Source organism: Puma concolor, chromosome E2 (genome assembly GCF_028749965.1).
Source record: "Puma concolor isolate L17-30 chromosome E2, mPumCon1.1.hap2, whole genome shotgun sequence".
Lineage (NCBI taxonomy): Eukaryota > Metazoa > Chordata > Mammalia > Carnivora > Felidae > Puma > Puma concolor.
Window position 1 is genome coordinate 37270963 of NC_141681.1, and position 14609 is coordinate 37285571.

The following is a 14609-nucleotide window of genomic DNA, read 5'->3' on the forward strand; positions in this document are numbered from 1 at the left end:
TCCCTTTTTTCCACATCTCCACTGACACTTATTTCTTGTCTTTTTCACGACAGCCATTCTGACAGGTGTGAAGTGATATCTCATTGTGGTTTTGATTTGCATTTCCCTGATGATTAGTGATGCAATGGATGTTGTCTATTGACCTACATTATAAGTCTAATAAATATTTGATAGATATCAGATGATGTTTTAGGGTTTCCTGGGGACCCAATAAATACCTGTTTCTATAGTCCATTTTCAGAGCCAAACTGAGAAATAGACAAAGGGGTCAGGCAGGTGGATACCAAACTGTCAGGTTTTTGTTTTCTATGTGTGTGTTGGTTTTTTGTTTGTTTGTTTTTTATCAGACTGTCAGTTTTATTACTGATGATGCAATTGGACAATGTGGTTAGGTATTCCAAAGCTTCCTATGATTGTAACCTAAAGATAGGGCCTTCTCTTTAGAGGGAAAGAAATACTAACTTCATTATTGTTTTAATAAGGTTCATTGTATATTTATTTTTAAAAAGATACTTTTAGGGAAGAAATTCAGTTATTAATCTCATAAAATTTTAGATATTTCTTTTCATCTTGAAAAGAAACTTTTTTTTTTAATATTAATGTATTTTCAGAGAGAGAAAGCATGTGTGCTCACACGTGAGATGGGAGGGGCAGAAAAAGAGCAAGAGAATCCCAAGCAGGCTCCTCACTGTCAGCCCAGAGCCCACGAACTGTGAGATCATGACCTGAGCCAAAATCAAGAGTCAGGTGCTTAACCAACTGAGCCACTCAGGCACACCTTGAAAAGAAACTTTTAAAAAGAAAATATAAAAAATATTTCCACTCTTACGTGGATCCTGAGAAACTTAACAGAAACCCATGGGGGAGGGGAGGGAAAAAAAAGAGGTTAGAGTGGGAGAGAGAGCCAAAGCATAAGAGACTCTTAAAAACTGAGAACAAACTGAGGGTTGATGGGGGGTGGGAGGGAGGGGAGGGGAGGTGATGGGCATTGAAGAGGGCATCTTTTGGGATGAGTACTGGGTGTTATATGGAAACTAATTTGACAATAAATTTCATATAATAAAAAATAAAATAAAAAAATATTTGAAGCCTGTCAGTATAATAGAGAGTGGTACTCAGTTTTCCTCCCTTGATGTGACATGTATCTTCTCAAAATAAATGTAGAATTTTTTAGACAGGAAATACATTGTGTTTGAGTATATTTTTGGAAATCAAAATGGTTAGTTGATTTTTAGGAGCTTCTGTCATAATTCTGCAGTCCTTTTGAGTGGAAGAAAAAATAAGCTATCCTTCTTGACTTTCAGATTTGTGTGTGTGTGTGTCTTTACACTGAAATACACGTTATTACTATGCTGGTACTTTTGTCTCTGATCTAAGACTTTATTTCCTAACTAAAGTAAACACACTGAGTCATAATCTAGTGTAACAAATTTTTACACAAACAAGGAGAAGTGTTAGATGGAAGCACATATATGGTATGACCGGAACACAGGGGTCCCTAGCTGCCTAGGAGAATTGAGGGAATCTTCACAGAGAAGGCAACATTTTGGATGATCTTGAAAGATGAGTAGATGGTCACCAGGAAGGGAAAGGAGGAAGGAGACATTTCAGGCTGAAAGAACAGTTTATACAAAATACAAAATTACATGGTATATGTTCCAAAATCTTTGTTGTTTTAAAAAATTTTAATGTTAAAATTCTAAAGAGTTATTTTTTTGTGTGGTAGAATCTATATAACATAAAATTCGCCATTTTAACCATTTTTGAGTATATAGTTTGGTGGCATTAGGTACATTCACATTTTTCTGCAACCATCCCCACCATCCATCTCCAGAACTTTTTTATCATTCCCAACTGAAACTCTCCCATTAAACACTCCCCATTTCCCTCTTCCTCCAGGTTCTGGTAGCTATTGCGCTTTTTTTCTGTCAATGAGTTGACTGCTCCAGGTACCATATATATACCCGGAATCCTGCAATATTTGTTCTTTTGTGTCTGGCTTCCTTCAAGCATAATGAATGTCAAGATTTATCTATGTTGTAGCATTTGCCAGAATTTCCTTCTGAGTTTTAACACTGAATAATATTTCATTAGATATGTGTACACCACATTGTGGTTATCCATTCATCCATCAACAGATACTCAGATTATTTCTACCTTTTGGTGGAATGATGCTGCTGTGTGCTTGTCAATAATGCTGCCATGAACATGGCTGTATATTACGTGTTTGAATCTTTGCTTTTAGTTGTTTGAGATATGTACCTAGAAATAGAATTGCTGCAGCACATGGTAATCTGTGTAAATTTCTGAGGAAACTCCATACTGTTTGCACAGCAACTGTACCATTTTACATTTCCCTCAGCAATGCACCAAGGGTTCCAGTGTCTCCACATCCTCACCAACATTTTCTTCTAACAGTTTGGAATGCTACCAGGCTATGTACTACTTCCTTGAGAACCATGGCAAATATATTCATATTCTCATTACATTAAAAATGACACTTGGGGGGGGGGGGGCGCCTGGGTGGCTCAGTCGGTTGAGCGTCCGACTTCGGCTCAGGTCATGATCTCTCGGTCTGTGAGTTCGAGCCCCGCGTCGGGCTCTGTGCTGCCGGCTCAGAGCCTGGAGCCTGCTTCGGATTCTGTGTCTCCCTCTCTCTCTGACCCTCACCCGCTCATGCTCTGTCTCTGTCTCTCTCTGTCAAAAATAAATAAAACATTAAAAAAAAAATTTTTTTTTAAATGACACTTGGGCACCCTTAAGTAAAAGTTTAGGTGAGACCATATCAGAGAGTATTGGCCTTTGTCTTATTGTTTATATAGTAGGAGTGTATTCATGAAACAAGTTTAAGTGTAAATAAACCAAAATGAGTTCTTAGCAACAAATTGTTTTTCTTTCCTGCAGCTCCCTGCACAGGTAGCACTTTCTTTTGCCACAGCAACATGTGCATCAATAATTCTTTAGTCTGTAATGGTGTTCAGAACTGTGCATACCCTTGGGATGAAAATCATTGTAAAGGTGAGTGCAATGGCAAAGGCCAACCTTTTTGAGAGAAAAGTGACCATTGCCCTTCATTAAGAAAGACTTAAAATGCCCTTTTCTACCACTGTACTTAGCAATAGCTGCTTTGGCAGAAATGGAAACATAAAATATAAATGTTCGTTTTAAATAGAGTGTGGACTTTTGTTATGTGGTGAAAGTAAAGAAAAATACTTATTCTCAACAAAAGCATTCATTTTTATGTACTGTGTTTTTTAAGTTGTTCAAAAGTCTGCTCTAATATTTCTTTCATTATTTTCTTATTCATATTGTAAAGATACCTTATTCTCAGAATAATTTATAAAGTTACCTAAAATAGTAGTATTTTTTAAATTATATACAAATGCTGTTTAATAAATATTGATGCATTCAGTCTTAAAAAGCAGCAAAAACAGGGGCGCCTGGGTGGCTCAGTCGGTTGAGCGTCTGACTTCGGCTCAGGTCATGATCTCACAGTTTGTAAGTTCGAGCCCCGCATCAGGCTCTGTGCTGACCGCTTGCTCAGAGCCTGGAGCCTGCTTCAGATTCTGTGTCTCCTTCTCTCTCTGCCCCTCCCCCGCTCACGCTTTGTCTCACTCTGTTTCTCAAAAATAAATCAATGTAAAAAAAAAAATTTAAAAAGCAAAAACAGACTTGTAAGAACCGCTCTTTTTCATTTTATAAAATTTCCTATGTTCTATTTCTAGTGTATATCTAAGGTAAATGTGACTTGTGGTAATAGTTGAATATCTACAAACATTATCAACTCACTGTCTCAGTCCTAAAGTTTACCTCCCTTTTATTCTCCAAAAGCTCAATAAATATCTTACTGTGAAAAGTTAATGTGATCTGATACGGCTGTCTTAAGTACTTGAAGTAATTTAAGGTAATCATTCAAATGTAAATTGTGATAATAACATGCCTAAGTGGGTTAGCCTGATCACTTTAGTTCTCTCTTGCTGATGGCGGTTAGTGGAGATACTGTGGCTATACCTCAACATGGCAGTTTGTCAAAAATACCATAGGGGAGCCCAGGTGGCTCAGTCAGTTAAATATCCAACTCTTGATTTCAGCATAGGTCATGATCTCATGGTTTGTTCATGAGATCAAGCCCCACGATGGGCTCTGCCCTGAGAGTACAGAGCCTGCTTGGGTTTTTCTGTCTTCCTCTCTCTCTACCCCTCCTCTGCTCGTGAACACTCTCTCCCTCTCAAAATAAGTAAGCATTAAAAAAAAAAAAAAAAAAAAAAAGATATACCATAGAACAGAAAGCTAAACTTGATAGAATAAGAGTATTTGTTTGGTATTTTCCTTTTTTGTTTATTTATTTTGAGAGAGAGAGCACATGTGCGTGCATGAGCTGGGGGAGGGGAGGGGACAGAAAAAGAGAGAGAATCCCAAGCAAGCTTCCTTCCTGTCAGCACAGAGCCCAACATGGGGCTGGACCCCACAAACTGCGATCATGACCTGAGCCAAAATCAAGAATCGGACATTTAACCAACTGAGCCACCCAGGCGCCCCTGGCATTTTCTTTGTGTTCATGTATTTAATCTAATTTGCAAGAACCAAGTCCTTTTTCTTTTATGTAATCTATCTAGCCATAGTATGATTGGCTAATTTAACCAGAAATCATAATGGTATTGTTTTATTTGTTCAAAAACCTAATTTTAGGTGGCATCATCTGTGGTCTGTTTGACCCACGTGTTCTGCTTTACCTAAAAATACCTTACCAGTTTGGGACAGGGCTCATTAATGAATTTTGAAAGCCTCATTGTTTCTCTTTCTCTTTCTGCAGAAAAGAAAAAAGCAGGACTGTTTGAACAAATCACTAAAACTCATGGAACAATTATTGGCATTACATCAGGGATTGTCTTGGTCCTTCTCATTATTTCTATTTTAGTACAAGTGAAACAGCCTCGAAAAAAGGTCATGGCTTGCAAAACTGCTTTTAATAAAACTGGATTTCAGGAAGTGTTTGATCCTCCTCATTATGAACTGTTTTCACTAAGGGACAAAGAGATTTCTGCAGACCTAGCCGACCTGTCAGAAGAACTGGACAACTACCAGAAGATGCGGCGCTCCTCCACCGCCTCCCGGTGCATTCATGACCATCACTGCGGATCGCAAGCATCCAGTGTCAAACAAAGCAGGACCAACCTGAGTTCCATGGAACTGCCTTTCCGAAATGATTTTGCACAACCACAGCCAATGAAAACATTTAATAGCACCTTCAAAAAGAGTAGCTACACTTTCAAACAGGCACATGAGTGCCCTGAACAGGCCCTAGAAGACAGAGTAATGGAGGAGATTCCTTGTGAAATTTATGTCAGGGGGCGAGATGATTCTGCACAAGCATCCATATCCATCGATTTTTAATCTTCTACAAAAGGGGACATTAATTATTAAGTATGTACGTATGCAGCCTACAGAGCACCCATTCTCTCCAGCAGCCAACCCTTTTCTCCTGTCGAAACTAGGAAGACCTTCATTTCCCATTAATCTATTGTAATGGTGAAGTTTTTATTATCTCAGGCAGTCTATATGTTAAGCCAACCAAGGAACTTACTCCATTCAGTGAAAAAAATAATAATCATTTATTGCTTGGTGTCACATAAACAAAGTACCAGTTAAATAGCATTTAAAGAGTGAAGTAGTTCTGCTGAGCCAGGCTCAGGCTGCTTCAGGAATACTGCTCTTGATTGATACAGTTTGTCAATATTGTGATCCCACAATAAGTTTAAAAGTAAGGTTTTTCTTTACATTCCTTTTGTTTTTCTTTTCTCTAAATTTAATTTGTTTTATAAGTTTGTGATTTTACCATTTTGGTTTCTTGCTAAATATAAGTGGTTATCATACCACACATATTTCAATACAGGCATTTGTTCTAGAATTTGTCAAAATATAAGTAGTTACTGTGGTAAGTGCCAATTAAGACCCGGAGTTCTGTTTCGCCCATCTGTTTCTTGACTAATTTCTATACTGCTGCCTTTTAGTTACTGGATTTTTAGTCTTTATTTTTTGTGAATGGTAAATGATATGATTTATCGCCTTTAGGTCCTATCTTGTCTTACTTATACTAGAAGAATTCATAATCCTAGGATGTATGCACCCTTGCCAGTTATGACTAAAAACTTAAGGATTAAAATTTCTGAAAATCCTTTGAAATTTCCCAAATTTGGTCACATTCAGTGATAGCCCATTCATTCCTGTGAGCAAAGTCATTTAATTCATTTTGGAAGAAGCCTGTAATTATGTTTATTTCCAGCATTTCTCACCACCAGATTTGTGTTCCCTGTTATTTTTATAAGAAGATGATTTTGCTCCCTTTATATTGGTTTATCTTATAGCGTATGGTAACCAAGGTTGTGTGAGAGTAAAAGGAGAATTCCTAAGAAACTGTAAAAGCCCTCAGATGGCTTCGTACTTGGGATAGTACATTTTTCTAGTTCTTACCAAGAATAACAACTTCCACTTTTTTTTAAACTGCACTTTTGACCTTATGTTTTTTATGGTATATAAACAATAATTTATAAACATGATATAAAAACTCATTGTGTTTTTTTAGACTTTTGATATTATTTGATACTGTACAAAACTTTATTAAATCAAGATTAAAGACCTACATGACAGATTTATTTCAGTGTTCACATTAGTGGCTTTGTATACAAGTATGCTGTGATGGAGCTCCACGTTATAACTCATTGTAAAGACCTTGGTAATGTGTACATAGCTTTGGTTTTTTTTTGTTATTGCATTTAGTTTATGATGAATTTTTCACTGTGTGTTATTTATTCCAAATCACTACACAAATCTTATATTAAAATATACATTGTTACATGATTCTTCAATCATGTTATTACACTGAGATTTTGGATCTTAAAAAATATATGAAAAGGAACCATTTATCAAATTATAACTAATACAGACATGCCGTTTAAAAGAGATAAATTCTCATTTTTGATATATTTTGTAGTAAATTCTTAGTGAAATGAGAAATTGAAGTTTCATGGAATTTCAATGATTTTTTAAGATATCACATCCATGCATTTTCTCAGATTAGTGAAAACTGGGACCTTAAATATTATACATATATGATACCCCTTCAACATGTTTCTTATATCACATTTTTTATTTTTTTAAATATATCCAGGAGATACGAAAACCTATACATAGTATATTTATGATTTAAGTTGTTTTTTAAGTCAGCATAATTTCCTGTTCTAAAAATAGAATTTGGGAAGGTAGAAAGACTTAATGAATGTAGTATTCATTGAACTAATGAACCAGAGCCAGATTAGATAGAAATTCTTTCAGTAGCTATGTTGAATAGTCATTCTAGTATTAGTAGCCAGCTAACATTTGAACTGCATAGTAATTATTTAGTATAGTAATAACTGTGATCTCATTCTTCATGATGAAGGAAAGCTAGCATATTTTCTGTGTAAAATCACCTGCATTATAAAAACAGCTGTTAAATTCATCTTTAACACCTACCTTATAGTAGAAAATAATACAGTATGCTTCATGAGAGTCACTTGTAACTATATTTTTATTTTTATTTTTGAAATTTGTATCCTATTTTCTTTTAAAAGGTCGTGAAGAGGCCTACAAAATAGAGCCTTTAAAGAAGACATTTAACATTAAAAGAGCACAGAAGTACATAGTTTCAGGCAACTCAGCAAGTAAATCTTGGACAACAGAGTTTGTTCTAAATTTTCTGGCTACTGAAACAAAAGAAATAGTTTTTGTTTTCCACAGTAGACAACCCAAACTTACTTGCAGTTTTCTCTTCAACAAAAGCAAGAGAGGGTCTCTATACACAACAACATTTCCTCTGAATTGAAAGAAAAAAAAAAAAAAGCAAAATGCAGAGAGAAGTCTAAATAGTGAAGGCACCTCTTAATTTGGTCCAGGATCAGGGGTTTCTGATGAGTTAGTCTGTCTGCAGGGGTAGAACTGAAGAGCCAGATGATCAAATTAGCTAAGCCAGCCTTAAACTGCCATGTATTGTATGCCTTCATTGAACTATAGATGGGGACTAGGCCTCATTTATTTTTTAGTCAGACATTTATTTTGGCAGTACACTATAGGAAGGGAAGAGAATGGAACTAATTTTTAGGCATTATTACCAGCATAATGCTAATTGCTGCATATGTAGTCTATCATTTTTGAGGTCAGTGAGAAAACTTGACAAATTGTTTACTAAAGTAAAAGCCATAAATTTTAGTAATGGAGATGAACTTCAGCCATCTTGTGGAAGTTATTACACCCTTCATAGAGAATGTAGTAGCCAGTTGTTAAAACATACAGTGGAAAATACAAGTCTGGAGGGGAGAATATCTTCAATTCAGGAGCAGCATTAAGGACACCTCTACTATACTGTTGTTACCTTTCATCTGTGATCCTGAGTTTAGCACAAGATACCAACCCTCAAGTGCCCAGAAATTGCAGGAAACCTACGAATCCCAACATCTAAAGTATGTATGAATGAAGTGTGATGTACCTTTTGTGGGGGGAAATGTTCAACCTAAAGGTTTAACAAAAAGCAAAGGATTTTCCACATTTCACATCACAAAAGAGATTAAAAAGGCTTTGATAACTCTGGATGACAGGTTTTGTGTCTTTGTCATGTTTCATGCAATTATTAGGCATTAAAAGGACCTCCTAAGTGTCTACTTCTGGACATTTTTATAGTTGTGCAATTGTCAGATGAGCAGGATGCTTTCTGGCTTCAGGAGTGTGTCAACTGAGGAGACAGAATAGGAAAAAAGTCAGTTGTGATTCCAGGAGTGATTCTCAAAGGGGATTATGCCCTCTTACAAAATGGTGTGTGCTATGTTGTTCATGATTAGAAGGAATCTAGTTTGGGGTTTTTTTAAGATCCCAAGAAAGATGATCTGCTCCAGCTTTATTAATGAGAATTCTGAGGCCCAGAAAAGAGGAGAGAGTACCCACATCTCAGAACTAGTCCCATGGTCTTTCCTTGCCTTTGCTGTTTTTCCCTGCTTTAGCTGGCTGGAAGTTTTAAAGGTCAAACAGTTCTAAACAGCAGCCCAGATGTTCCATGTAAGCTTGTCTACCACTCTGATTTAAAATGTAATTTATTCTATAATTTTTTCCAAGCATTATATTTTACCTTTTTTTAATCTATGTAACACTATTCTACAATTTTGTTGCCATGACTTCTTGGCATCTGCAAACTGCAAGACAATTACTGTGAATTCTTAATAAACAATGTTAACAATTTATAGGCTTGGCACTAGATAAAAACAGCTTCAGTGTTTTGCTTTTGTGATTTTTTTTAATCTAAAGGAAATAATGTATACTCCAGAAATTAAAGATTTATGTGCTATTATCTCTTGAGTTTGTAGAATGATTTGAGTTCTGAGCCATTATGACAAGTTGACCTCAGATATCTTTTTAGGTCCCTGCAAAATCAGTTTTCCATGTTTTATATACCTCTACTAACAACAAAAATTCTGAATTTTTTTGAGTAACTTTTTCATATATTTCTGTGATTGGTTTAATGACTACAAAAGCCCAAAAAGCTAAATGGTTTTTTTAAAGCAATTAATTTCTTTAGAGTTGAACTTCCAGACCATATAAGAATTCTTCTATGTTTAATCCTGGGTTTGACACTTCACAGTAGGGAATATGACCCTTGAGCTGGAAACAAAACTTGTGTTTTGTTTTCCTTGCTTGTCTCAATTTGCAAAGTCTCCAGAAGTGGCAAAGAAGCCTTATTTCCTTATAGGGCGAAGTTGGCATTTCCTATCCAGTAGCTTTCCTATCCAGTACCAAAGCTTTACTTTGATAAAGTAATCTTAATTATGATTAAAAAAATAAATAAGAGCATCCTCAGGCTGTTACACCATTTAAGTTTCTAGGTTAATCTTAAGCTAAAAGAAAAAGAAAAGAACTTTTTAAAGGAGAATATGTGTTCGATTGCCTGCAAATACAGTCTACTACACCCAGTCACTAAAGTGGCAGCGAGGACTTCCAGAGTGGGCTATCAGAACACACCGTCCTTTTGAGGTGTGGAACGGAACCGTCACAGCCACTGCTCAGCAGGAATGGATGAGTGGATTTCACTGAGGAGAAAGCAACAGAAGGCAAAAAAAGTCGTTTGAGTTTTACAATCATATAGACAAAGATCAAGGAGCAAAGAAAGACAAGAAAAAGCAGTTACCACTGGTCTGTCTCTGCAAATAGTTACAGAGCAATTTTACTTTCTGTGTTATTTAGGATCAAGAAACAGCATTTATCTGAAAGTGCTCTCACCTGCCAAGCTTTGTCATACTCTGTAACATCTGGTGCCAGCAGGCCACTCAGCGGGTACATACTTTATTGAAACATTTTGAGTAACGGCTGATTGCTAGAAGGAATTTTCATCAGAAATCTAGGTATTGAACCATGCTTTGATGACTGTCCTATTGTATTAAACAGTGTTTCAGAGAAATAACAACTTTTGAGCCAAAATATAGTCACATGAATTGTAGGGGAGTTCTTTCTAGACCTTCAGAAGACAGTTTAGCTCTGAAAATGCATCCAACTAACAATAGTAAACTTGCTGTAACTGCCCCTGTTTTTCACGTTCATAGTCTAAAGGCAATCTTACTTCCTCATTCATTTTTAATATAAAAAAGATGAATAAAGCTTGTGGTAGGAGGCTTCTAGGTTGACTCCCAGGGATTCTGCCTCCTGGTGTTCACAATCTTTTGTCATCCCCTGCCTTTGCATGTGAGCTGGATCTGGGGACCTGCTTCTAATGAATAGAATGTGCCAAAAGTGACCTCTCACTTCTGAGATTAGGTGACAGACTGGCTTCTGTCTTGCTCACACACTAGTAGTTTTGTGATTTTCTGCCCAGATGGAAGTCAATTGGGATGTGCTGAGATGCTCTTTGGAGAGGTCCATGTGACAAGAAACGGGGATTTCCAGCCAACAGTTAACATGGTACAGAGGTCCTCAATCCAACCACCTGTAAAGAATTGAAATTCTGCCAGCAACACATCTAGAAGAAGGTGCTCTCCACACTGGACCCTTGAGATGACCACAGACAACACCTTGAATGCAACCTGTGAAAGACCTTGAAATGCCACCAAGATAGCCGATGCAGATATCCAAGATAACAGGTGTTGTTTTAAGCTGAATTTTGGAGTAACTTGTTATGCAGCCATAGATAACTAATACAAAACTAGAAAAGGACAATGGCATATCCCAATTCGATCCCAGGGGGGGAAATAGTTGATGAAAATTTAACATGATGTTTTAGGTTTGCAAAAGAACCTGAAAGCAATGGGCATATCATCTTGCATCTGGCAGCATGGAATAAGAAGAGTTGGTCTTCTTCCAACATGAGTACCTGTCAGCTATCTTAGCCTCCCTAGCCACAGATAAAAACACTTCACTAGATCCATTGTCTCCCAAGTATGGCAAAACACTGAAATTTGATTCTACATTTGAAATGTAGGTTAGATTAAATGAAATCCTAACCCTTGAATAGTGCCCCTTTTAAGTGACTCATCAAGTTTCTGAGGAAAATGAATTTATCTAGAAATGTATAAAGAATAAAGTTCTATTCAGATTCTGTATCATGCTCCCATAATTCAGTCAACATCTTCCACATTTCCATCGCAGTTTCTAGACTGCAGGGCTGGTTACAACTCTATCATTACATGAAAAGGTGACTCTTGGAACAACTGGTTTTCCCAAAAGCAATGGAACCCCCCTCCAAAAAAAAAGGTGGAGGGGACTGTCACTGAGAAAAGAAATACAAGCATTTCATGTCCAGAACCACCCTATTCTCAAATGAGAAATGTGGCCAAAAACACTTCTATATAGAGATTTTTCTGTTGTGATAAAAAGATTTCCTGAGAAAACGCTTTTCTTTTTTTTTTTTACTCTGCTTTATTTTGGCCAAAATATGATTGAAAGACCAACCCTGCAAAGTTTTTCTTTCTAAAATTGTTTTCAATAACTGGCTGACAGCCACCAGCTACCTGCTATGAAGATAAAGTTCTATCTTTAATTGTATCTGTGTTTAAATTTTTCCTTTGAGTTTGAAGCTGACTTTGCTGACATTGTTTTGCCCTGTGGGTATAATTGTGTCCCAAATCCTTTTCTAATATGAATCCATCAAACCTTAGCCTCTAGAAATAGGATAGTACCTGTTCCTTGTACTCTGATCTCTGCAAAAGCATCAAAAGGATCTCTGGTTGGGGACCTGGGTAATTCAGTTGGTTAAGCATCTGACTCTTGGTTTCAGCTTAGGTCATGACCTCACAGTTCGTGAGTTAGAGCCCCACATCAGACTCTGTGCTGACAGTGTGGAGACTGCTTTGGATCCTCTTTCCCTCTCCCTCTCTCAAAATAAATAAATAAACTTAAAAAAAAAAAAAAAAAGAATCTCTGGTCTTCCCCATCCTGCCATTTTTAATTGCTAGATAGCAGTCAGTGAGTGTGCTGCTTGAAACTTCATTTTCTGTGGGATTAGAAATGCCTGCCTTTCTACTAGGGGCCTCGTAGCTCTTGTTTTGTTTTGTTTTCCTATTACCACAAATGCTCACAGATTTTTTAAGAAAATACTAAAACACCAAACCAGTTCCCTGAAGAAACTCCCAAGTCTGAAAAAGAAAGGAACTTCCCTAAACAGTACAGGTAGTAGTAGGCTAAGAGGTATGCAGAAAAACTGCTTTTATCAAAAGCCATGTCTTAAAGGATGTGCTGGAGAATGCTTCTATTCTAAGCTGGCATTCTCACCCCTTCACCCTGGAAAAACAGCTTGCTTTTCTTCCCCTCATCAGGTAGGCATAGAAAGTGATTGCACACTGTTTATAATTGCAGGTTTACATAAACTCACAATTCAAGAACATTGATTTGTTGGACTGTAATCTACACTTTAACACACTGAGCTGCATTTAGGCAGCATGCCAGATGTGTAAAGTCAGAATTTAATGATGACATTTCAGTAGCAGCTCCAGAATTTAGTACAGTATCACTGTCGAATACTAATGTGCCACTAACAAGAAAACAAGAGAACAAACAGCTTCTTTCTCAGTTACCTTTTTGTCCCTTCTTGGAGATGGAGAAAATGAAAGTGATTATTTCATAGAAACTTCGCATATAAATTCCAGTCAAACGCATCCCATAGTAGTTGTTGCTCTGCTCATGGCGCTTTATCAATCAACCAAAGGTAAATTAATTTTTAACACTACCTATTTACAAAGTTCATGTTTTTCCTGAAGACTTTATCAAGCATATTTACTTTCTGAAAATAATTATGTACATGAAAAGTACTGAGGATGAAGTCACTATCTGATATCATTTCTGCTTCTCATGATTTACAAAATGGAGTTTCATTTTCTTTTAAATGGAAGGGAGAGGGAGAAAAATCTATTTTGAAAAAAATAATTTGCTTATTTTAAAAGAGTGGGATATCTCAAACTTATCACCATTAACATTTACAGCCAGATAATTCTCTGTTATGGGCGGAATGTTCTGCATACAGTGAAATGTTTACCAGCATTCCTGCCCTCTACCCAATAGGTCCCAATAGCATCACCCCCATTTGTGACAGCCAAAAATGTCTCCAGTTATGGCCACATGTCCCCTGGTGAGAGGGCTCAAATAAACCTTGATTGAGAATCACTGCTGTAGAGAGATTAAAGGGTTTGAAAAATAATAACCAGAAGCTGTTGAATTCTATTTTGAAGAAATACTTCAAACTTCTGAAAAGGTATAAAAAATAAAGGGCACCCAACATTTAAAAAAAAAAAAAAACAGGGGAGGTAGAGGTGCCTGGGTGGCTCTCGGTTAAATGTCTGACTTCGGCTTAGCTCGTGCTCTCGTAGTCCCTAAATTCAAGCCCTGCATCAGGCTCTCTGCTGTCAGCATGGAGCCCAGATCAGATCCTCTGTCTCCCTCTCTCTCTCTGCGCCTCCTGCTCATGCTCCTGTTCTCATTCTCTCTCTCTCTCTCTCTCTCAAAAATAAACATTAAAAAAAAAAGAATAAAAAAAAAGAATAGTGAGCACCCCATACCCAGAGCCCTGCTTAATACTTTCCAGTTTCACCTCCCTCTCTCCAGCCCTATCCCTCAGAGTTCCTGAATTTGGTTTTTATCATTCCCATGTCTATATTGTTTAGAAGTTAAATACCTATGTCTTACTTTTGTGACTGACCTTCACATTATCTCATGTATGCATCAAGTCTGAAATTAATATATCTACTATCTTTCTGAACAGAACAAGAATCATATAATACCTTATTTCCAGTTACCACCTTCCATCTTACAGGTATTTTAATTCTAATTTGTTTTTTATATATCCCCAAAATGGTCAATATTTTTATGTTTATATTGAATATTTAAACTTTGCTCTATGGTTTTCAATTCATTTGCTCTTCATATCTTTTTGCATCCCAGACCTTACATCTGGCTCACTTTCCTTCTGCTTTCCTTTGGAAGTTATTTATAGACACTCTGCCTAGTGATCTGTCCAATTTTTGCTTTTCTGAAAATTTATCTGGGTATAAAAGTCTACATTGACAGTTATTTTCTCTCAGTGTTTAGATGATCTGGCTTTTTTCTTT

General features: G+C 36.7%; 1 protein-coding gene across 3 annotated transcripts in view; it reads left to right on the forward strand.

The window, feature by feature from the left end:
* NETO2 (neuropilin and tolloid like 2) overlaps nt 1-9373 on the forward strand; it is a 58781-nt gene extending 49408 nt beyond the window's left edge. For all 3 annotated transcript variants that reach the window (XM_086689515.1, XM_086689514.1, XM_086689516.1), the window contains 2 exons: nt 2905-3018; nt 4814-9373. In XM_086689515.1, the coding sequence (XP_086545641.1) occupies nt 2905-3018; nt 4814-5394 (695 nt within the window). In that variant the 3' untranslated portion in view covers nt 5395-9373. The remainder of the gene's footprint in view (nt 1-2904; nt 3019-4813) is intronic.
* Nucleotides 9374-14609: the final 5236 nt, after the last annotated feature.